Here is a 23,390-nt window from a genome sequence, read left to right on the forward strand (position 1 = left end):
GTCGTCTTAATTGACCTTGTCATGACCCTTAATATGACACGTGATCAACACCGGTGAACTCGGTGCAGCCATGATTGTTTTCAGGATCGGGAAGTGATATGGTCTTTAAAAGATTGCCAGGAATTGAACAAGAAACCATGGATGAATATGAACATGGTAACAATGACCCTGTAACAATGGCTGAACATAATATTTTGTCGGCAGTCCAGACTGGAGCTCCCAAACAACATGATGTTGGTATGCAGAATGTTGAATGTCTATGTTGTGTCATGTAATAAGTATCCCATTTTCGTCCTTTAAGCTCGGATACTTATTCTAGTAACCGTGATTTGAGTAACAGATTTAAATGTTAGTATAATTTATACATAATTAATTTGTCACTAATTAACGACGACTGGTTAATGATGTCAAGAATCAGTTTGTGCATTATCGAATTTTGTCCGAGATCTGAAAGATATTTGAAACTGGTATATGGTGACGGTGTGGAGGTGAATATTCCAGGGAAAGATTGACTGGGCGATGAGTATTCTGGCAAACTGGCAATGGGACCAGCCAATATGCGAAAAATTAAACGAGACACTCACAGCGCTAATATTATTAATATAAATCCATTGACAAAATCTCAACAAACTACCAATCAAAAGAATTTATATTAATATCATTGTTAATATTCATTCACAGTTTTATGTTCATATTATATTTCTCCCAAGTGTTACAGAGCAATGATTTTTGTACCTACAAAGCAATAGAATAGTCCAACTACCCCTCGTTCCTTGTGGCCACACATCAAATATATATTAACTGTCATGTGAGTGGGTATGTAACTTTATTGCGTCTACAACGGTCATTGGAGTGTCTAGGAAAGTGTTTGGAAATGTTGCAAAGTCCCTTGGTAATTGCCTACCGTGTGTGGAACTTAGGTGTATGTGAATATCTTGCACCAGCTGTAAAATATATATATTTTTGATATTATTGGAAACTTTTAGATTTGCACTTTGAAGGGAAATAGCTTGTACATATAGGTTTGGGTCATTGACCAATTGAATAATTAAAACACAGTATATGTTGCATGGGACTCGCGTTGCATGGGACTCGCGTTGAACAAGAGTGGGATTTAGGCATTTATCAAATTTGATCACTGGGAGAATGTTAATTTTTTACTGTATAAGTTACTGTCATCGATGTATTGTTTCACACATCAACCTTGCCAGTTAATTTGCTGACTGGTTTTGTTATGAATGTCTGAAGATTGGGTCAAACCAACATCATCCAGAAAATACTAGAGGATATATTAAATAGCAATAGTAGATGTAATTCTCTCTCAAATTGCTTTATGGTAAATGAAAGTTGATGACATAAACCTAGTCAGGTACCGGTATGTGTATGTGTGTAACAATACATAAACTGCATTGTGATTGGTCATTCCAATGTACATGTATTCACGAAAGTGCTTGTTCTATTTTTAAATTAGCCATTGTGTTACCAGAGTAATTATAAAAATATTAGCCAGTTGTCATGTTCATACAAATTTGTTTGTATTACTGATATACTGCCTACATTTGACCAAACATGAATAAGTTTGATCCAACCAGTTGTAATCACATAACAATCTTGCGATGTCAGTCAGCTGGAAATGTTCCTGTTTTATTGTATGAAACAAAAGAATTTTAGATCTCCAGCAAAATTTTGGTCTGCTTCCAATTGCTTCTAGTTAAATTTTGACCTGCCCTGTCTGTTTTCAAGGACTCCTAGCTGAATTTTAACCTGCCATGTTCATTTCCAATCGCTTCTAGTTAAATTTTGACCTGCCATTTTCCAAGTAACCAAATTTTGACCTGTCATGTCTGTTTCCAAGAGCTCCTAATTGAATATGATCTCTGTCATGTCTGTTTTCAAGGGGTCTTAGCTGAATTTTGACCTGTCGTCACTTTTTCCAATCTCTTCTAGTTGAATTTTGACCTGTCTTGTCGGTTTCCAAGAGCTGCTAACTGAATTTTGATCTGCCCTGTCTGTTTAATTAATCTAAAAATGAGAATTATAGTTATATACTACAGTCAGATGAAGCATGTTTATTTAAAATGACTGTTTTATATTGAAATCTAAAAAAAGGCAATTGTATTGACTAGGCAGGAATCACTCTTTATTCTGTGTAGTAGTTGCACATGAATTAAAATGCATTAGAGCAGTCTATGTTACTGTACACACTCATTCAATTGATACCTGATAATAAAAAGTTAATAACATACATGCATAACCTGACTTTGACATTCAGAAAATAATTCTAGTAATTGAAGCAGGGTTTTTTCTAGAAAAATGAACAAGAGGGAGCACACACAGGCGAAGGACCAAGCTAGCACAGAAACAACATGACGGATCAACCTGGAACTGCCATATCGGAAGGTTTCTGTGCCGTTTTAACAATGCATCTATCACCATTGAAATGTTTTTGGAGTAATTTTTGTGTATTTGGTGTCTAAGACACATTGTCATCTTGTGTTGCTGGAGAGTGTTTTCACAGAGAAAAATATATTTGAGGAAGATTTCATGTTGTACAGCAGCACGGAAATGCGCGGCTCAAGAAATATATTTATGACTTGAAGGTTCAATCGGCAATTCGGTAAGAGGGTGCCACCCGAGAGTATCAGAGCTTTGCACCCCTGTTACCTGGTTTAGATAAAACTCTGTGAAGATGTGTGGATGTTCTACACCCCTTTATTTCCGCAAATTGACATGTGCATGATTGGATAACTGACACAACATATATGTGATTGACATGTAACCAACCTACATGTTATGCTTATGAATTCAACTGTGTAATTGACTTAATTGTATTTTCTCCCAACAGAACAGTGGCATAGATATGCTGGATTTGGTATTGGAATAGCTAGTTTATTCACTGACAATGTTCTGTCTCATCCATGTATTGTACTTAGACGACAATGTCAGGTAAAGTTTATTTATTTTTAGTATTTTATTTTTGTTTTTTTGTTTTGTTTTTTTTTTGCCAGGTGACTTTGAGACACTGCTGTCTTTCCTGACTTTTTTGTCTTGGGTTGTAATTGAAAGTGCATGTGTTTGAACCAGTCTCCCAAACAAAATACCACATGTTTTATAGTTTTATACTGCTGCTGTGTTCTCGTCGAGATTTTGGTCATGGATGGTGGCTAATTTGCATAATAATTAGCATATGATTTACATAACTCATTCATTATGCTTGTACATTTTTTAATTTTCTTGTAAACTGGTTATACATTTGTACACTATATTACTTTTAGTTTTATAATTTAGAATATAAACATGAGTCAGTAAAGAAGAAAATCAATATTATAAATTTGTGCAAAAATAGTGCAAAATAATTGAGAACAATAACTGAACTGTATAAAATATTACTGACCGTAGTGGAAACTGAACGATACATTGGTATTAAACAATCATGACAGCTTGTGTATTACCTCAATTAATACGAATCTACCCAGAATGCAGTAGTTCAGTTGTATCAACATAGCGTTATGATAAGAGTGCCCTCAGTTAGCTACATATCTGTGACACATTTTGTAAACTGGCATTGTCTTAGCTACATAACTGTGACATATTTTGTAAACCGACATTGTCTTAGCTACATATCTGTGACACATTTTGTAAACCAACATTGTCTTAGCTACATAACTGTGACATATTTTGTAAACTGGCATTGTCTTAGCTACATAACTGTGACATATTTTGTAAACTGGCATTGTCTTAGCTACATAACTGTGACATATTTTGTAAACTGACATTGTCTTAGCTATATAACTGTGACATATTTTGTAAACTGGCATTGTCATAGCTACATATCTGTGACATATTTTGTTAACTGGCATTGTCTTAGCTACATAACTGTGACATATTTTGTAAACCGACATTGTCTTAGCTTCATAACTGTGACATATTTTGTAAACTGACATTGTCTTAGCTATATAACTGTGACATATTTTGTAAACCGACATTGTCTTAGCTATATAACTGTGACATATTTTGTAAACCGACATTGTCTTAGCTACATAACTGTGACATATTTTGTAAACTGGCATTGTCTTAGCTACATAACTGTGACATATTTTGTAAACTGGCATTGTCTTAGCTACATAACTGTGACATATTTTGTAAACTGACATTGTCTTAGCTATATAACTGTGACATATTTTGTAAACTGGCATTGTCATAGCTACATATCTGTGACATATTTTGTTAACTGGCATTGTCTTAGCTACATAACTGTGACATATTTTGTAAACCGACATTGTCTTAGCTTCATAACTGTGACATATTTTGTAAACCGACATTGTCTTAGCTATATAACTGTGACATATTTTGTAAACCGACATTGTCTTAGCTATATAACTGTGACATATTTTGTAAACCGACATTGTCTTAGCTACATAACTGTGACATATTTTGTAAACTGGCATTGTCATAGCTACATAACTGTGACATATTTTGTAAACTGGCATTGTCTTAGCTACATAACTGTGACATATTCTGTAAACTGGCATTGTCTTAGCTACATAACTGTGACATATTTTGTAAACCGACATTGTCTTAGCTATATAACTGTGACATATTTTGTAAACTGGCATTGTCATAGCTACATATCTGTGACATATTTTGTTAACTGGCATTGTCTTAGCTACATAACTGTGACATATTTTGGTAACTGGCATTGTCTTAGCTTAATAACATTGACATATTTTGTAAACTGGCATTGTTATAGCTACATAACTGTGACATATTTTGTAAACTGGCATTGTTATAGCTACATAACTGTGACATATTTTGTAAACTGGCATTGTCATAGCTACATAACTGTGACATATTTTGTTAACTGGCATTGTCATAGCTACATAACTGTGACATATTTTGTAAACCGACATTTACATAACTGTGACGTATTTTGTAAACCGACATTGTCTTAGCTACATAACTGTGACATATTTTGTAAACCAACATTGTCTTAGCTACATAACTGTGACATATTTTGTAAACTGGCATTGTCATAGCTACATAACTGTGACATATTTTGTAAACTGGCATTGTCTTAGCTACATAACTGTGACATATTCTGTAAACTGGCATTGTCTTAGCTACATAACTGTGACATATTTTGTAAACCGACATTGTCTTAGCTATATAACTGTGACATATTTTGTAAACTGGCATTGTCATAGCTACATATCTGTGACATATTTTGTTAACTGGCATTGTCTTAGCTACATAACTGTGACATATTTTGTTAACTGGCATTGTCTTAGCTACATAACTGTGACATATTTTGGTAACTGGCATTGTCTTAGCTTAATAACATTGACATATTTTGTAAACTGGCATTGTTATAGCTACATAACTGTGACATATTTTGTAAACTGGCATTGTTATAGCTACATAACTGTGACATATTTTGTAAACTGGCATTGTCATAGCTACATAACTGTGACATATTTTGTTAACTGGCATTGTCATAGCTACATAACTGTGACATATTTTGTAAACCGACATTTTCATAGCTACATAACTGTGACATATTTTGTAAACCGACATTGTCTTAGCTACATAACTGTGACATATTTTGTAAACCAACATTGTCTTAGCTACATAACTGTGACATATTTTGTTAACTGGCATTGTCATAGCTACATAACTGTGACATATTTTGTAAACCGACATTTTCATAGCTACATAACTGTGACGTATTTTGTAAACCGACATTGTCTTAGCTATATAACTGTGACATCTTTTGTAAACTGGCATTGTCATAGCTACATGACTGTGACATATTTTGTAAACCGACATTTTCATAGCTACATAACTGTGACATATTTTGTAAACCGACATTGTAAATTAGACTTTGTGCTTCAACTAAGGCTGTGCAGCTTTAGTCAACTTTACCGGTAGTTCAATGTCTACGTTTGCGAGGAGACCGAGTTCCACAAGTATTCATGTAAATTAACCTACATTCAGTGCAGTACACTGGCAGTACAACAGATTGCTAAATCTTTCAATTTTTTTGTGGCATAGATCTGAAATACTTGAAGATATGGGTTTAATGATATACATTTAAACCAATAGTTTTTGGTCAGAGGCTTGTAAAATGTACCAAAAACTGGTGAAATTGATTATAACTACTAGGTATATTTGTAGTATAACATAGCTGACCAACAGGTTATTCGAATACTTACCCATTAAACCATTTTTAGTGAAATGGTTTAGCATCTTCTTACTTGTTAACTCTTAGTAAATCTACACTTTCTTGTGATATTTCTAATACCTACAATTTGACGTATAATTTTGTACATTCATGTATATCATAAATCGTGTATCTCTTTTTAAATCAGCGTTGTAAAATGTGTTTTCTATATTATTTTAGGTAAATCCCAAAAGTGCTCGATATCATCTAACACCATTCTCAGTTTTCCAAATCATGATCAAGTTACAGAGAGCCCAAGTAAGTTTTTGCATATTTTCAAATCTGTTTAAATTTCCTTAATATAGCCTGCCAACAATAGCATTTCTGTTGTTCTGTGTAACTGGTTGCATTTTGCATACATTTCAGGTACTGTACAAATTGTATACATTGTACAAACAGTAAATGATTCCGGTCATATAATTCCAGATCACCACATGCTTTAAACCATTCTAATTTCGTGAGGTAAAATTTCGTGGATGTTGTCAGTTTGCCAGTGACAATATTATAGCAGTGAGAATTTCTCTTGGGTCCTACGACATGGAGTATCTGTGATTTTCTCAACATTTTGTCCTTAAAAATGCCATAAAATCATTGAATCATGAAAGTGCCCAGAAGTGAAATTTAAAAAGTTGACCGTATATTGCGTATTCTCTATATCATGTCATATTGGAATAGTGAAGGTAGATTATCTAATTTTGTATTTCAACATTTAAATCATTGTGAAGCTCTCAACAATATAATGACTTACAATATTCAATAATTTGTCATGATATTGTGATTATATCGGGGGTACTTTTAATTACTCTTCCTTATTTGATTTGCAGGGTGCATCTAGTTTATGGAAGGGCATTGGTAGTAAATTTGTAGTGCAAGGAATATCTATGTGTAGTGAGTCCTTCATCAGTGAAGTCACATGGTTCCCCCAGGAAGTAACTAAACACAGTAAACCTAAACAACTTGTAGGACATCTAGCATTGAAATCACTTACATTACTTGTGTCCATGCCATTCTTCTCTGCTAGTCTTATTGAATCTGTGCAGGTGAGAAAATACTCTTTTTTTTTTAAAATGTCTATTGGATTAACTGCCTTGCTGAAAAGACTAAAGAATACTGCATTGTTCTTTTTATTACAAATAACTGTTATTACAGTCAAACCTGTGTACAATGACCACCCGTGGTAATAAAACCTGTGTACTTTAAGAAATTTTCCTTTATAAACAGGTGGTCTTTATATGGAGGTTTATTTGTGAATAAAAATATTACAATAATTCCTTAGTTTGAGGGATATGTCAACAGATATTTAAAAATGAAATATGAAGGTTCCACCATTATCACAAGAACCAATCATTGTATTTCAATGAAACTTGGTAGGTGCTCTGAAACAATGCAAAGACCTGATTTGTTTTAGCTTAAAACCATGCATATTAATTATATAGTTTTTGATAGAATGTCTCTTTATTGATTCATGAGATGGGTCATGTGACTTATTTGTTATATCTTTGCACAGAGTGATATTGCTAGTGAGAAACCTGGCGTGTTGGACTGTGTAAAGGAAGGATTCTCTAGAATGCTGGGATGGGGCATGCCACAAACAAGAAGACTTCTACCAATGTGGACGTTAGTCATACCTACCGTGTTGCATGGATTACTGCACTATATAATATCATCATTAGTACAACAACTGGTCTCGGCAATAATGAACTATGCATACAAACACAGGACATCCCATCTTCCGGCGAACGAACCACCCCCGCCAAAAACAATGGTTGAAGCTTATTACCCAGAATTGTTTGCTAGTTTTATGGGTCACCTTATAGCGGATGTCGCCGTGTACCCACTGGAAACTGTAGTGTATAGACTACACATACAAGGAACAAGAACCATAATAGACAACATGGACTTTGGTACAGAAGTTGTACCCTTAGATACCCGTTATGAAGGGTTACACGATTGCTTTCATAATATTAAAGCAACTGAAGGAAGACTGGGCTTCTATAAAGGTCTTGGTGCCTTGATAATTCAATATACTTTACATTTTATCATTTTGAAAGTCACCAAAGCTGTTTTCATTCGTTTATCAGAAGATTTTGGCTACAAGAAACAACGATAGTATTCAGTTTACTGTGACTGAGTGAAGTACGTAATGAATTCATGCTCCCATAATAAACTGCAGAACTTAATTATAGCATTGTATATATAATCATAGCACAGGTATGTTGAAGAAAGAATGTTCATTTTATCCTTTTATTTACTCTAGTGTTTACATCATCTTTCAGATAGCTAGATGTTAAGGCATCCTACATTACACTTAGGCATTTTAATCCAGAGTCGCTTAAAATGCAGCAAATTCAATTTCTGTGTTTGGTGCTAAAATAGAAAATGTTTCAGACAAGAAATTGTAATATGAAGTTGAATTTATTATTTAATACAATGTAGTAAATAATCTGTGTAATTATCTTGTAACAATACAACACTAGATATTCACCTTTGTAGCGCTGATCAAACTGTATCTGGTCTTGTATATTTCTTATGGCCACTGTCATTCTATTAACTAATGGGCACATTCCTATGCATGTTGAACACTGAGCAGTGCCATGCCACACTCCTTACTGCACTATTATCATGCTTTTTGTGACTTATTTCAATAATTATAAATTTTTAGAAATGTATAATGTTTAAATTAATTTGACAATATTCAGGAAATAAACAGAAGTGTTTGGTCAAACTACTGTGTATATTTTTGACAGACTGATGGGCAGACAGTTGTAATCAGAAATTGCTGATGAAAGCAGTTATATTGTCATTGATTAATGTAAAGTGTAAGCTTTAAAGATTATGTAGTCAACGCTGGCAGCAGATAATGGAAACCAAGTTACCGGGTACTAGAAGACAATTATGAACAACGGTTTTATTTGAGGAGATTCAGACTGAATTTACTGTATGTCATCTTAGGATTACAAACAACAAAAAATTGGATCACAAAAGTGGTGGAAAATGGTCACTGTTTTCCATTGATAAGTCATATTATTGATATGAATCCTTGTTAAAATATTTCCTAAAATTAAGTCAATTTATTGAGTTTTCAGTTTTCCATTATGTACAATAGGAAGTTCTCTCCCATCATGCATTGCACATATCTACAGAAATGTGCTGGGTAGTATAAAATTTTAATTCAACATAAACAGACATGTTTTATATTATTCAGATTTTCACAATTGACCACTAGAGGGAGCTGTTACAATGAACATCACTGGTAATTCTACAAAGATATATTCACTAAAAAATCGAAGGTACTGTTGAATGAACAATTCAAGAAAAACAAGCCATGAAGCCTACCTAGTAAATTATAAAGTGTCCAATTATGAATAATGGAGACTAACAGAGAAATATTTTATATATTATTTTGATTTCTCAATAGCATTATGTACAGCCACTTTAGCTACCTTGTAAGGCATGTATTTCATAAAAAAGAAACGAACAGAATCTTCCCCAACTTGAAATACTTTCATCTTTGGTTTAACATCACATTTTTCAATATAACATCTATATTTAGGTTTGTATCGACCTTTTAAATCCACAATGACTTCCTTGATATCATCATCGTCATCTGGTTTTCTGACACGAATTGGTGGTATACATTCTTTCTCTATTGGTTGTGGAACTCCCATTGGTGACGCTTCAGTGGCGTCTCCTGTTGACAAAAAAAATCAATATCATTTATTTTGTACATAATCACATAAAAAAAATATTTCTTTGAATATTTTTTGTGACATTCCAGATATTGAAGTCACTTTTTTCTCTCCTGACATTCTTTGTTGGTTTTTTATGCTAATTGCAAGTACACATGCAACAGGTTTCCCAAACTGAATGCTACATGGTTGAAAGGCAGGGCATAATGTACAGACTGATTTTCACTGCTTAGTAAAAAGTCGGCTCTAAGAATCAAACCCACAACCTCTCTGATGCAAGGCTATCCACTGTACCATCGCTCACTGTAACCATTAACTGATAATAATACAAAGATTTTTCTCCCTGATTGTAGCTTGGTTACCTTCCTCTTTATTTCCTATCCATAATAGTCAGGACATATTTCCTAGATTTCGCACAGTAACCATGTAAATTTATTTAACGTCACCAGAATTGTGGGATAACACTGTAGTAATTATCATCTGATACAGCACGTGGGGAAAACATACACTGTCATCTATTGTTCTTGGAAAATTAACATATTCAGATTAGCATCATGCTCTATTTATCAAGCAATCAACAAAATGTAGGCAACATGTCCAGACTAATGTGGGAATGGGCCCACAAAATAAATGAAAGATAACTAGGTTACTTAGAATGTTACGATTATTTAGAGGCAAAAATGGTTGTAAGTTTGTCCAGGCTGAGATCAATATCAAGATTTACAGTTATTTGCCGAAAGCAGACAATATACTGTAAAATACCAGTACTTTTGCGATGAGGTGCTGTAACACCATTGCTCAGTGTGATACTCAAATGATGCATACATATCTTTGTGGGAAAGTAAATACAGTATTCAAGCGGTCAATAACACTTCCACAAATCAGTATTGAACAATCAAATCAACTTATGACGAGATATAACAAAACAAAAATATCAGAACGAAGCAGGATGAATTATGTATACAATTAATTCTTTTGTTTGTTCAAACTTGAGAAATGTTATATTGGATAGATATATGGATGAACAGTGACCCCAATACTGTAAAACTATTTTCTTTTTCACTAGCATTTAATTTCACAATTTTGGAAGTTTGAGTCTATATACTAGGTTTTAAGTTCATGAATTATCATCAAAACAATGAGTTATATTGGTTTTTTTACATGTTCACATGGATTTAATTTAATGGATATCACAACAGCAAAATTTAAAACATAGCAAAACATTAATGCATTTACAGTAGTTTTAACATTAATCTGAGCAGAAACTTATTGTTAAATATACTGTGAAATACTTTATTTTAGCTGGAATTAATTTTCGCTGAAAAGACTTTTTTGATGTTTTGTATGGAATTTATTTTCACTGATTCTTGACAAGTTGAATGTAAAATATAGGAAAAATGGTATATTCGCTGGATTTTATTTTCACTGAATCATTTCTATGTGAAAATTTATTCCAAGTGAAAATAAAGTATCCCACAGTAATCTTGAGTCTATTTCTGCAGGAGAGAGACATGACTGTGGATAGAACATACATTTAGTACTGCACAAATGTTTGTATCATGTTTGTATGTAACAATTATTTATAATGAAGAAAGTTACTGTACACATACTCACCAGAGTCAAATGTTAGCAGTGGTTGATATAAAGACACCAAATTAGATTGCGGTTCTTTCCATGTGTACACTTGACTAGATGGAATATTACCAATCAACACAGGTACAATTACATCAATCACAGTCTTGTCAAAGTTGGCTACTTTCACTGTAAACTAGAACAAATATTAATATGTGAAATGTTAATGTTTTAATTTAGAAATGTTTACTCTTGTTTGTTTGTAGCCTGACAAGGTCGCTTGAGTTGCGCCCTCTGCTGTGCTTTAAACCCAACACACGCCTGACAGAACAACGTAGTTTTTCACTTGCCCCGACAGCCATCCAAGAGTAACCATTTACGGCAGAGTTTACTTGTTTGTGGACATAATGTGTGTTAAGGTGCTGGCAAATTTCTGCCCAATGTTTATCATTTTGTTGACAGTCTGTCTGTGATTTTTGCCGACAATGCAAACACGGCTTTGATTGATGGTGTTACCATGACCACCAAAATGCCAGAAGGCGTGAACTTTGCAAATTCACAGTATTGATCTTGCCAACAAGAAGTACACTATTTTGTCAGGCGTTAGTGGAGTCTGATGCTGTTTGCCCATATGTTTATTTGTAAACATATACATGTAAACCAGAAAATTTGTAGGAACATAATATGAATTGGATTTTACTTTCAAATGGTCCTGTATTTCAGATTGTCAAACAACAAAGATCTTTTTCCTATAATCCTTGCACAGTGTCAGTCTCAATGTGAATATGCTGTCAATAAAAAAGAGAACCCGAGTTTTGACATCATGGAAGTGCGCCCTCAATTAATTGGTGTTTTTTTTTTCCTTTCTTTTTTGATACTTAATGAATAAGAATGAAAACCCTACAAAAAGACTTACTTGCAAATAATATTCAATATTGATGTATGGGAATGTATGAGATCCTGTGGCTGGCAGTGGCGGTATCTCAAATTCACCCTCTATTTGTTTGGTGACTTCAGCTTTGAATCCTTTTCCTTTTATTACTATTAATTCAGAGGTCTGTTCTCGAAGACATATCTTCTTACTAGAATCCCGTCTGTGTCCATAGTAGGATGTGAACTGTATATAGATTTGAAATGTGAAACTGTAGTTAGTTCTCAATCATTTCAGCCAGAACTGTTTACCGTAATACAAGCAGCCTGTCGGCTGAGATAGCTCCGCTGTTAGCAATGCACATTTCAATAAAGAACTGAAGATATCATTAGAAAATGAACAATATGTAAAGTATCAAAGCAATCAGACTTGCGGTTTTCAACAAGAAGTGGAAAATATCACTTTTTACCAAAAATGACAGAAATATTCACCAAAATTAGAGAATTGAAGATATCATCATGAAATGAACAAATCTAAGAGAGGTCTGCCCAAGGTACATATACACCAAGTATCAAAGCATTCAGGCTTGTAGTTTTCAAGAAGAAGTCGAAAAAGTAAAACATTGACACAGACGACGACGGACAATCACTTATATGATAAACTCCGCTCTACAGTGGAGCTAAAAATATTACATTCTTAGAAGATACTGTAGATTAGTATATTTTCAATGCTATCAATTTTTGCAATTGATTTAAAATAAATTCATGAAAGCCATCGTGACTTCATGTGCTAATGACCTCAGCCACATAATTCCACACACATTTAATATTGTGATATTAAAGTGCAAAATGATTATGGGTTAAGTATGACATCATAGCCACTGTTGTGATAAATAAATAAATAAATAAATAAATAAATAAATAAATAAATAAATAAATAAATAAACAAACAAACATATCATGAACTCTGACCTGAACAAATACTGCTCTGAATTTCTTGATTCTATGTCTACTCTTATTATTGACATATGCTGTGAACTGAAGAGTTTCTCCAGGTACATATCCACTGCGATTTGTTTCAACTTTCACCTGAATGTGAGATAATGATATACATCCCTGGGCCACTTCAACTTCTTTGCCAACTAATATGGGAGTCTACAGTAGAGAATGATTGATGACATAATGATGTAAAAGGTGGTATTCTTTCACATAAAGGTATATAAGAGAGTGTTGTTTTAAATAATGGTGTATAAGATGGTGTTTTTTCACATAAAGGAATATATGGGAATGTTCTTTCACATAAACGTATATAAGAGAGTGTTGTTTTAAATAATGGTGTATAAGATGGTGTTTTTTCACATAAAGATATGTAAGAGAGTGTTGTTTTACAATGTGTTTAAGGTGGTGGGTTTTTTTTTTACATAACAATGTTATGGCATATAAGGATACTTTATAAGAGTTTGTCTGACATGGTTAGTGAGAGTTAGTGTGCTCTCAAACTTATTTGCAGTTTGTGTCTGAGGTAGTCTGTGTTTTCCAAAAACCCCTTACACAAACAAGTTCACTTTTCCACTGTATTCTGATGAAATATTTTGAATGAGTTGAACTATTGTCAAAATTGATAAGACTGAATTTGAATTTTACCCTAATATCAGCTTTTTTATTCAGATTTACTGGTGATCCTTGTATTGAGAATCCTTGAATAATGAAATGTTCACTTTTCCATGTTCTGTCAATCCTAGCTTCAATATAATATCGCACATATCCGTACTTTCCTTCATACGAGGCTGGCAAGTTTTTAGCTGGTAGTTTGAATTGAAATGGATACCGATATTGACCTGGTGATAGTAAGGTGAGACCACTGCCTTTTACCATTGGTTTCTGTGTACCTATACAAAGCAATGTATCAATTAATATTAATGAAAACAATTAATCTAGTTTTGTTTATGAGATGACTCAATTCTATGAATGCCTTTTGACGCCTATTAAATGTTTGGGGGACATTTTGCAAAATTTTCTGTATTTTCTGTAAAAGCTTTGTTTATTCCGGATCCAATGAACATAGTTTTCTATTGCTACAGGTGTTGATCAAACTTTGTTATTTATGAAAATGACAACAATTTAATGTTGATCTATGACAACATGACAACAATTTAATGTTGATCTATGACAACATGACAACAATTTAATGTTGATCTCAATGGGTTAATTCTTGCCACAGTCCTTCTATGGAGGGACTGTGTTCTAGCCTATTCTAGGCATAATAATCAAGTTAATACTTTGAGACCAAAATTCTATGCAAATATTTTCAAATTTTGTAAAAGTTTCAGTAAATTTCATCATCAATTTGGTCCATACAGACAGTTTCAGATATTGCCATTAGTTTTTAATAAAAAAAATTGTCAATTTTTATCAACATTTCATCAGTTTAATAGATGGTGATAAAAGTTGACATTGCACACAAAGGGTTATTAGAGCATTATGATTTTTGAATAATTCATTTACTTTAATTTGGCAAGCTAGAGTAATTTGTTAAATTTTGAAGTACATGTTTTTACGTTAATGACAGACGGTCTATGATCAAAATAATTGAACATAGAATAATTTTTATGTGCACGTCTATTCAAGATGTGTTCCTAATAGAGAAAATACGAAGTCGGAATTGTTTATAACAGGTTTTGCAACAAGAATCTGAATTGATTTGTCTAAATTATAAGCTTTCTCCAATGATATATATATGCAGAAATGTGTACTTACCAGAAACGTATCTTTAACACTGATAGAGAGAGATGTGACAGAACCCAGACACCCGATATAAACCATATAACATGCTGTCAGATTATAAGTCAGACACATTGATGTAAACATGCAATTGACCAGAAAACACAGAATCATGAAATCTGAATGACTATTAAACAGTAAATCATTTATACTATTATTTCTATGGTCATATACTTATCAATTTAATAGTACAAAATCTCTAACACACAATTTTTTTAATAAAATCTGGTTAAATACTTACCGATGTAAAAAAATCATCAAAATTAATTTAATAACAAATTATTTATAAACAACTCTTTCAAACATCATTCTGTAATGAGTATGAATGCTGATCTTAGGAATTAGCATTTTGTTATAAAAACAGACACCTAAAACATGAAAATGTGCCCTAACTTTACAAAGAGTCATAGGATAACGATCTTAAAATTGAACAAAAGAATTACACATGCAGAATGATTAAATGCATTCTCTATATTGTGTTTTTTTGGAAAATGAAAAAAAAATGAAAATGGCTCAAACATGCAAGAGACCAGTGTTAGGGAAAAGAAAGCTGACCAAAGAAAAAAATTTGTTCCTTGCAAAATTTGAGTTGCTATAAATATTCATACAGTCATCGTAGGACATTGCAAAAAGTTGAGCAATAACAAGTGCAAATAAAAAATAAAATAATAAAGTGGACAATAGATTTTTTCCCTCAAATGTCATCAGCATATTTTGCAAATATAATTCTAGCAGTATATCTAGTTATGTCAATGTCACTGGTGAGAAATCTAAACTATGTCGCTGAAGGCACATGCAAGAAATGAACATGTTTTTTCATGTTCATTCCATTATTTCACACTATTTTCAGGGATTCGTTTAGACTTGCATACAGTCTCTTGTTTATTTTTTGTTGTTTATTCAATAAAATAAAATATGGGAGTGTATATATAGCAAAAGTTTGGTAGAATAATAATGACCCTGTCAATCATTGCATCACGCACTGAACCCAGACAGATAACAATCATTACTGGTGCTGCAAAAGGGCATCTACAATTCATGGTAACACAACTTTTGTGGTAAACCGGCTTTTGCCATTTACACACTCTTTTATTTTATTGAAAAAAACGCTAAAAAATAAACAAGAGACTATATGCAAGTCTAGGGGATATTTGTTTAAATTTCTTCATTTTTTTAATTTTTGAAAATATCATGTACCTGGTATAATATAAAGTGTCTTGAATGCGTGATTATATTATCATATTGATACTATTCATATTCAATAGGTGATTCTCTGTTCAATTGCGAGAACTCGCGTAATGCATGAAAGATGTGAACCGAACCGAACGTCTGCCGCAAAAATCGTACGATTTGATTTCGAATTTCTATTTTCGTAGCTCAAATTTGAAGGCCGATCCTTGACTGGGGAATATTGCGTTAAGATACTCTTACTTCATTGAAATTGATCACCATCAAATGTGTACAGCACATTATTAAGCGTGGCGATATCCCCCAAAATACTTCGCATTTGTTGAATCCCCCAAAATACTATGTTTGGCGCCACTATACGACGCTACACCTTTGTTTGTCCTGTTTTTACATTCAATTTCACACATAACGCGGGATCCCACAGTGAACAAAAAATGGTCTATTACCTGTGATTTCAACCATAGCATCATGTCTATAGTAAGCTTCATTACCAACGTAACAAGTTATTTCATGGCGGAATAACGTTTTATAAGCTTCATGAACAACTTTGCGATAGTGCTTGTTGACATACTCTCTCCACTTTACACAAGCTTCACCACAAAATTTGATATGAAATCCTGGTAAAAAAACAATCCTTCATATGGATATGGGTGTGTAACTATACCCTGATATTATGGGCTTCAGACTAGTACAAGAAAAACACCAAAAATATATCAAATCCTCTTAGATCACCTGTCAGTTTTATGATCATTGGAAACCTTTAACATTTTTAATTAATTATTCAAAATTCAAACTATACTAGAAAACTTGAAAGTAGATTTAAAATATTCTACACTGCAGAAAAATCCAAACAAAAAAATCATATGCTAGCTATTCTAATATACATTACTAACAGTATTTTTTTAGATGTTTTCCAGTTTAAATCACAAATAGACTATACAACTATTAAAAGCTGCTACTGTGAGTGAAATAACATTCCTGTCTATTTTTGTCTTGTAGCATCATTGCAATTTACTAGAATAGTAAACAAGTTAAAAATGTTTTGATTTAAATATCCAGGGTTGCATTTTGGGTCTCAAGGCTATCAAATGACATTGTGTGAGTAATTGTCACAAAATCTGCTACATAGATACAGGGGTGAGTGTTGTGAAGCTGTAAATCTGCATGCAGACTATGACTGTCATTACAAAATGTAATTACGGTCACAGCTGTACACATTGTTTATGTGGAAATCAAGTCTGCATTACCGTAAAATACTTTCTTTCGCTTGGAATTTATTTTTGCAATTTCTGCTAAAGAGATAATTCAGTGAGAATAAAATTTAGCAAATATAACTTCTTTTTTTTTATATTTTAAAAATAAACTTTATATAAAACACCCAAAAAGTCTTTTTAGCAAAAATGAATTCCAGCTAAAATTAAGTATTTTACAGTATTCTTGTACAGATGTCATATACATTAATACATAAAATAGCAATGGATAAAACGCTGAAAAAATGAAAATGTTTATTTTAAATAGATGTGTATGTATGACACACATCGACCAATTGCACTAGATTTTGCCTCAGTAACCACCAATTGAAAATTGAAAAGGAAACCCATACTAGACCGAAAACCCCAAAGGAAAAAAAATATGTGAGGTATGTTTGATGAAGAACACTTCATAACATACTGTTCACTACTGTAAAATACTTTATTTTCGCTTGGAATTAATTTTCGCTATTTTTGCTGAAGGAATGATTCAGTGAAAATAAAATCCAGCAAATCCTATTTTTAACATTCAACTCGTCAAAAATCAGTGAAAATAAATTCCATACAAAACACCCCAAAAATCTTTTCAGCAAAAATTAATTCCACTATAATAAAATATTTTACAGTATGTAGTTTACAGTGGAAAATCTTACTAGAAGAGGTTAATAAACAATCAAAGGATGTCTTTATTATTAAATTGTCCTTATTATATCTTGAGTTCTGATTTTATTTTATTTATTGTTTATGTATTGCTGTGACTTTTATTAATGAGCGTATGCTTTTTTTTGTTATGTAATAATTTTTCTTTCGAGGAGTTTAGACATTCAAACTTAGTACATGGACAAGACATTATAGTATATCACAAGCCAGTCAAAAATGGCTGACTGATATCCATTATTTTAATTTCAAAATTGGTACTTGTCTAGTTGTATTCAATTCATGTAGTTATTGATTTGACTGAAATTTGGCACATGGACAAGCCATTATAGTATATCACAAGCCAGTCAAAAATGGCTGACTGATAGCCATTATTTTAATTTCCGAATTGGTACTTGTCTAGTTGTATTCAAGCCATGTAGTTATTGATTTGACTGAAATTTGGCACATGGACAAGCCATTATAGTATATCACAAGCCAGTCAAAAATGGCTGACTGATAGCCATTATTTTAATTTCAAAATTGGTACTTGTCTAGTTGTATTCAAGCCATTATAAGAATATCTGCACGTATTCCAATCAAATCAAAGATGGCTGACTCAGCTTAGTTATATATATATTACCTCCAATGTTTATTTATACTACTGTATTTGCTCTATTAGTAGCTCATGTACTTATAATATTACTGATGTGTTTCTATGGTCAAAATAAGTCATATTTTGATGAGTCAGTAAACAACATATATTAAAGATGTGCTTGTTATAGAGCAAATATGTAACATAAAGTGTAACAGCAGACAACAAAAGTTGCAATTGTTCATCCTGGTTCCTGGCAAAAATACAAATATTGCAAAAATTTGATATGATGACTGGAAATTAATCATCTTTATATTACATGTTATACTGACCAATGAATGGAGAGTATTTTACCTTCCTTGGTTCTGAAGTAGCAGACTTTAAACACTGTAAAGCATTTAATTTTCATTTCTAGGATTTTTTTACGATTTAAAAATTGTATGGTATTCATGAAGACAAACTTTGCAAAAGTCCCTGACACACTGTGTCATAGACCCCACGGAATCCCTGACACACTGTATCACAGACCCCAGGGAATCCCTAACACACTGTATCACAGACCCCAGGGAATCCCTAACACACTGTATCACAGACCCCAGGGAATCCCTGACACACTGTATCACAGACCCCAGGGAATCCCTAACACACTTTATCACAGACCCCAGGGAATCCCTAACACACTGTGCCATAGACCCCAGGGAATCCCTGACACACTGTATCACAGACCCCAGGGAATCCCTAACACACTGTATCACAGACCCGAAGGAATCCCTGACACACTGTATCACAGACCCCAGGGAATCCCTAACACACTTTATCACAGACCCCAGGGAATCCCTGACACACTGTATCACAGACCCCAGGGAATCCCTGACACACTGTATCACAGACCCGAGGGAATCCCTGACACACTGTATCACAGACCCCAGGGAATCCCTAACACACTTTATCACAGACCCCAGGGAATCCCTAACACACTTTATCACAGACCCCAGGGAATCCCTGACACACTGTATCACAGACCCCAGGGAATCCCTAACACACTGTGCCATAGACCCCAGGGAATCCCTGACACACTGTATCACAGACCCCAGGGAATCCCTAACACACTGTATCACAGACCCCAGGGAATCCCTAACACACTGTGCCATAGACCCCAGGGAATCCCTAACACACTGTATCACAGACCCCAGGGAATCCCTGACACACTGTATCACAGACCCCAGGGAATCCCTAACACACTGTATCACAGACCCCAGGAAATCCCTGACACACTGTATCACAGACCCCAGGAAATCCCTGACACACTGTATCACAGACCCCAGGAAATCCCTAACACACTGTATCACAGACCCCAGGGAATCCCTAACACACTGTATCACAGACCCCAGGGAATCCCTAACACACTGTATCACAGACCCCAGGGAATCCCTAACACACTGTGCCATAGACCCCAGGGAATCCCTGACACACTGTATCACAGACCCCAGGAAATCCCTGACACACTGTATCACAGACCCCAGGGAATCCCTGACACACTGTATCACAGACCCCAGGGAATCCCTAACACACTGTATCACAGACCCCAGGAAATCCCTGACACACTGTATCACAGACCCCAGGGAATCCCTGACACACTGTATCACAGACCCCAGGAAATCCCTGACACACTGTATCACAGACCCCAGGAAATCCCTAACACACTGTATCACAGACCCCAGGGAATCCCTAACACACTGTATCACAGACCCCAGGGAATCCCTAACACACTGTATCACAGACCCCAGGGAATCCCTAACACACTGTATCACAGACCCCAGGGAATCCCTAACACACTGTGCCATAGACCCCAGGGAATCCCTAACACACTGTATCACAGACCCCAGGGAATCCCTGACACACTGTATCACAGACCCCAGGGAATCCCTAACACACTGTGCCATAGACCCCAGGGAATCCCTAACACACTGTATCACAGACCCCAGGGAATCCCTAACACACTGTATCACAGACCCCAGGGAATCCCTAACACACTGTATCACAGACCCCAGGGAATCCCTAACACACTGTGCCATAGACCCCAGGGAATCCCTAACACACTGTATCACAGACCCCAGGGAATCCCTGACACACTGTATCACAGACCCCAGGAAATCCCTAACACACTGTATCACAGACCCCAGGTAATCCCTGACACACTGTATCACAGACCCCAGGGAATCCCTAACACACTGTGTCATAGACCCGAGGGAATCCCTAACACACTGTATCACAGACCCCAGGAAATCTCTAACACACTGTGTCATAGACCGCTGGGAATCCCTAACACACTGTATCACATACCCCAGGGAATACCTGACACACTGTGTCATAGACCCCATGGAATCCCTGACACACTGTATCACAGACCCCAGGGAATCCCTAACACACTGTGTCATAGACCGCTGGGAATCCCTAACACACTGTATCACATACCCCAGGGAATACCTGACACACTGTGTCATAGACCCCATGGAATCCCTGACACACTGTATCACAGACCCCAGGAAATCTCTAACACACTGTGTCATAGACCCCAGGAAATCCCTGACACACTGTATCACATACCCCAGGGAATACCTGACACACTGTGTCATAGACCCCATGGAATCCCTAACACACTGTATCACAGACCCCAGGGAATCCCTGACACACTGTATCACAGACCCCAGGAAATCTCTAACACACTGTGTCATAGACCCCATGGAATCCCTGACACACTGTATCACAGACCCCAGGGAATCCCTAACACACTGTGTCATAGACCGCTGGGAAATGTTCACTACTACAAACTTTCACTGACATTACATTTTCAAAGCTAATATAAGCTAAACTAACCACAGAAACTAGGCACTATTTTAAGTCTCAAATTCTAGGCATATAATTGTTCTTAATAATTAGGGTACAAGTCGGTTTGGAGCCTATTGATTTTGCTCAAGTTTTTGTTTTTCTTCTTCTTTTGCTGTTTATTTGTCTCCCTCCCATTGCCACCATTGTCGACTGGTTTGGCAGCCAACTTAGATTGAATTTGAACTAGAGAGACTAGGCATTTTGAATTGTTTGTACCATGACTGATACATGGGCAACCTATTTCCCAACTGTTTGCAGGCACATGGCTTTATCCACCACAATCTTATTCTTCAGAACCACTGAACTCATTGATCTGATTTTTTTTTTTTTTTTGCATCTATGCTCATTAAAGTTTTCAAATCTCTTTGTGATTGGTTATGTGGTTTGGCTGCCATCTCTGATTACTTGTAAACAGGAAGCAGTTTTTCACAGATGCATCATTTATCTGATTATTTTGAAATTTGCATCTTTATACCAAACTCTGCAGACAGCAAATGAATAATTCAAATCAGTCATATGATTTTGCCGCCATCTTGATTTAACCTACCGATTGGATATTTGGCATGTAGCATATGGCCATAGCTTCTCATTAGAAAATTTAAATAATTTTATCAGTCACATGGTTTGGTTGCCATCTTGGATTTTTTGGCAACAAAAAAAATAATTCAGCATTGTAAATAGAAAAATAAAATATTCTGCATAGTTTTTCTGGACAATAACATGTATATCAGTTAATATTAATATAATATTAAGGCATGTTCAGATTTCACTCCACAAAGCTGCTCTGCAGCTTTAATTATTAAACAGTGATGACAGAACTGCTGTCTAGCTAGGCCATGACCTCAGCACACAGTCACTAGTATAGCAAATGTTACTAATTATAGAACCAGGAGCTTGGAATATTTAATGCGGGCAATTAAAATATAAATATTCATTACAATACCACTGTGTCGAGTTTACTTCTATGCAGTCAATTTCTGGTACACGATCACCAATAAAAATATTATCTGTTGGCAATGTGCCATAACAACAAGTTTGATCTAAGTCACTACTAGCCACTCCCGGAATCGTTCACGATGTGTGCCTCGGTTATGGCCCACGGCAAGTTGTTTATACGGGTATCACAGTGAAAGTACGCCCACTTACCTTTCAACAGCGTTCCTCGGGTAATGTCTAATAGAATGTCACCAGAAAGCAAGTCACCAGCTTCGTAAACTTCTTTGTCTTTGGCAAACTGGATTCGAAAAGTTTTGACTTTCATCGTGTGGAATAAATTGTCAAGTTGGTTTCCTCTCAGACGACACACGCAAAATACGAAGTTCTATTAATATATCAAATAACGCCGCCAACGTCGATTCTTGTTGACAGGTCAAGGGTCATCCAGGGTTGGTAGCTGAATACGGTGAAGGTAAAATTTAAGCATGGTACAGTGGCCTTGGTGAATTAATCCATTTGATCGCCGTTACTATAGTAACTGTAATTTAGTCAAGAACTGTTTACATTCATATGAAATGTATTGAAATAAAAAATATTGACAATATATTTATAACTCTGAGTGTTTTTTCGATAATTAATATGAAATAACCGGTGATATTGTGATCTATCATGAAAATTTAAAATATGTTTTAAAGTGAGAAATGATGATGAAATAATGAATAGAATATGTACATGCATTTTAATTTGTAGTATGTACCCATAAT

At 34.7% G+C, this 23,390-nt stretch overlaps 2 protein-coding genes across 3 annotated transcripts; one reads left to right on the forward strand and one right to left on the reverse strand.

The window, feature by feature from the left end:
- The first annotated feature begins 57 nt into the window (after positions 1-57).
- On the forward strand, positions 58-8,945 carry LOC102802051 (mitochondrial outer membrane protein SLC25A46-like). Of its 2 annotated transcripts, XM_085506901.1 has the most exons (6): positions 118-237; positions 2,310-2,400; positions 2,846-2,946; positions 6,401-6,478; positions 7,045-7,260; positions 7,728-8,945. In XM_085506901.1, exons 2-6 carry the CDS (start codon positions 2,367-2,369, stop codon positions 8,328-8,330), a joined length of 1,032 nt encoding a protein of 343 aa, XP_085363027.1. In that variant the 5' UTR covers positions 118-237; positions 2,310-2,366; the 3' UTR covers positions 8,331-8,945. The 2 variants fall into 2 exon arrangements, with proteins under 2 accessions (XP_085363025.1, XP_085363027.1); XM_085506899.1 differs by lacking the exon at positions 2,310-2,400 and having other exon boundaries at positions 58-237.
- On the reverse strand, positions 8,437-23,027 carry LOC102802183 (arrestin domain-containing protein 3-like). The gene is made up of 8 exons (XM_085506902.1): positions 22,837-23,027; positions 16,767-16,937; positions 13,996-14,240; positions 13,324-13,506; positions 12,398-12,598; positions 11,520-11,677; positions 10,958-10,971; positions 8,437-9,896 (listed from the first exon to the last, which is right to left on the reverse strand). The coding sequence occupies exons 1-8, from the start codon at positions 22,949-22,951 to the stop codon at positions 9,619-9,621; spliced, it is 1,365 nt and encodes a 454-aa protein (XP_085363028.1). The 5' UTR covers positions 22,952-23,027; the 3' UTR covers positions 8,437-9,618.
- Between the last annotated feature and the right edge of the window lie 363 nt (positions 23,028-23,390).

Source organism: Saccoglossus kowalevskii, chromosome 13, assembly GCF_978046115.1.
Source record: "Saccoglossus kowalevskii chromosome 13, keSacKowa6.1, whole genome shotgun sequence".
Taxonomy (NCBI): domain Eukaryota; kingdom Metazoa; phylum Hemichordata; class Enteropneusta; family Harrimaniidae; genus Saccoglossus; species Saccoglossus kowalevskii.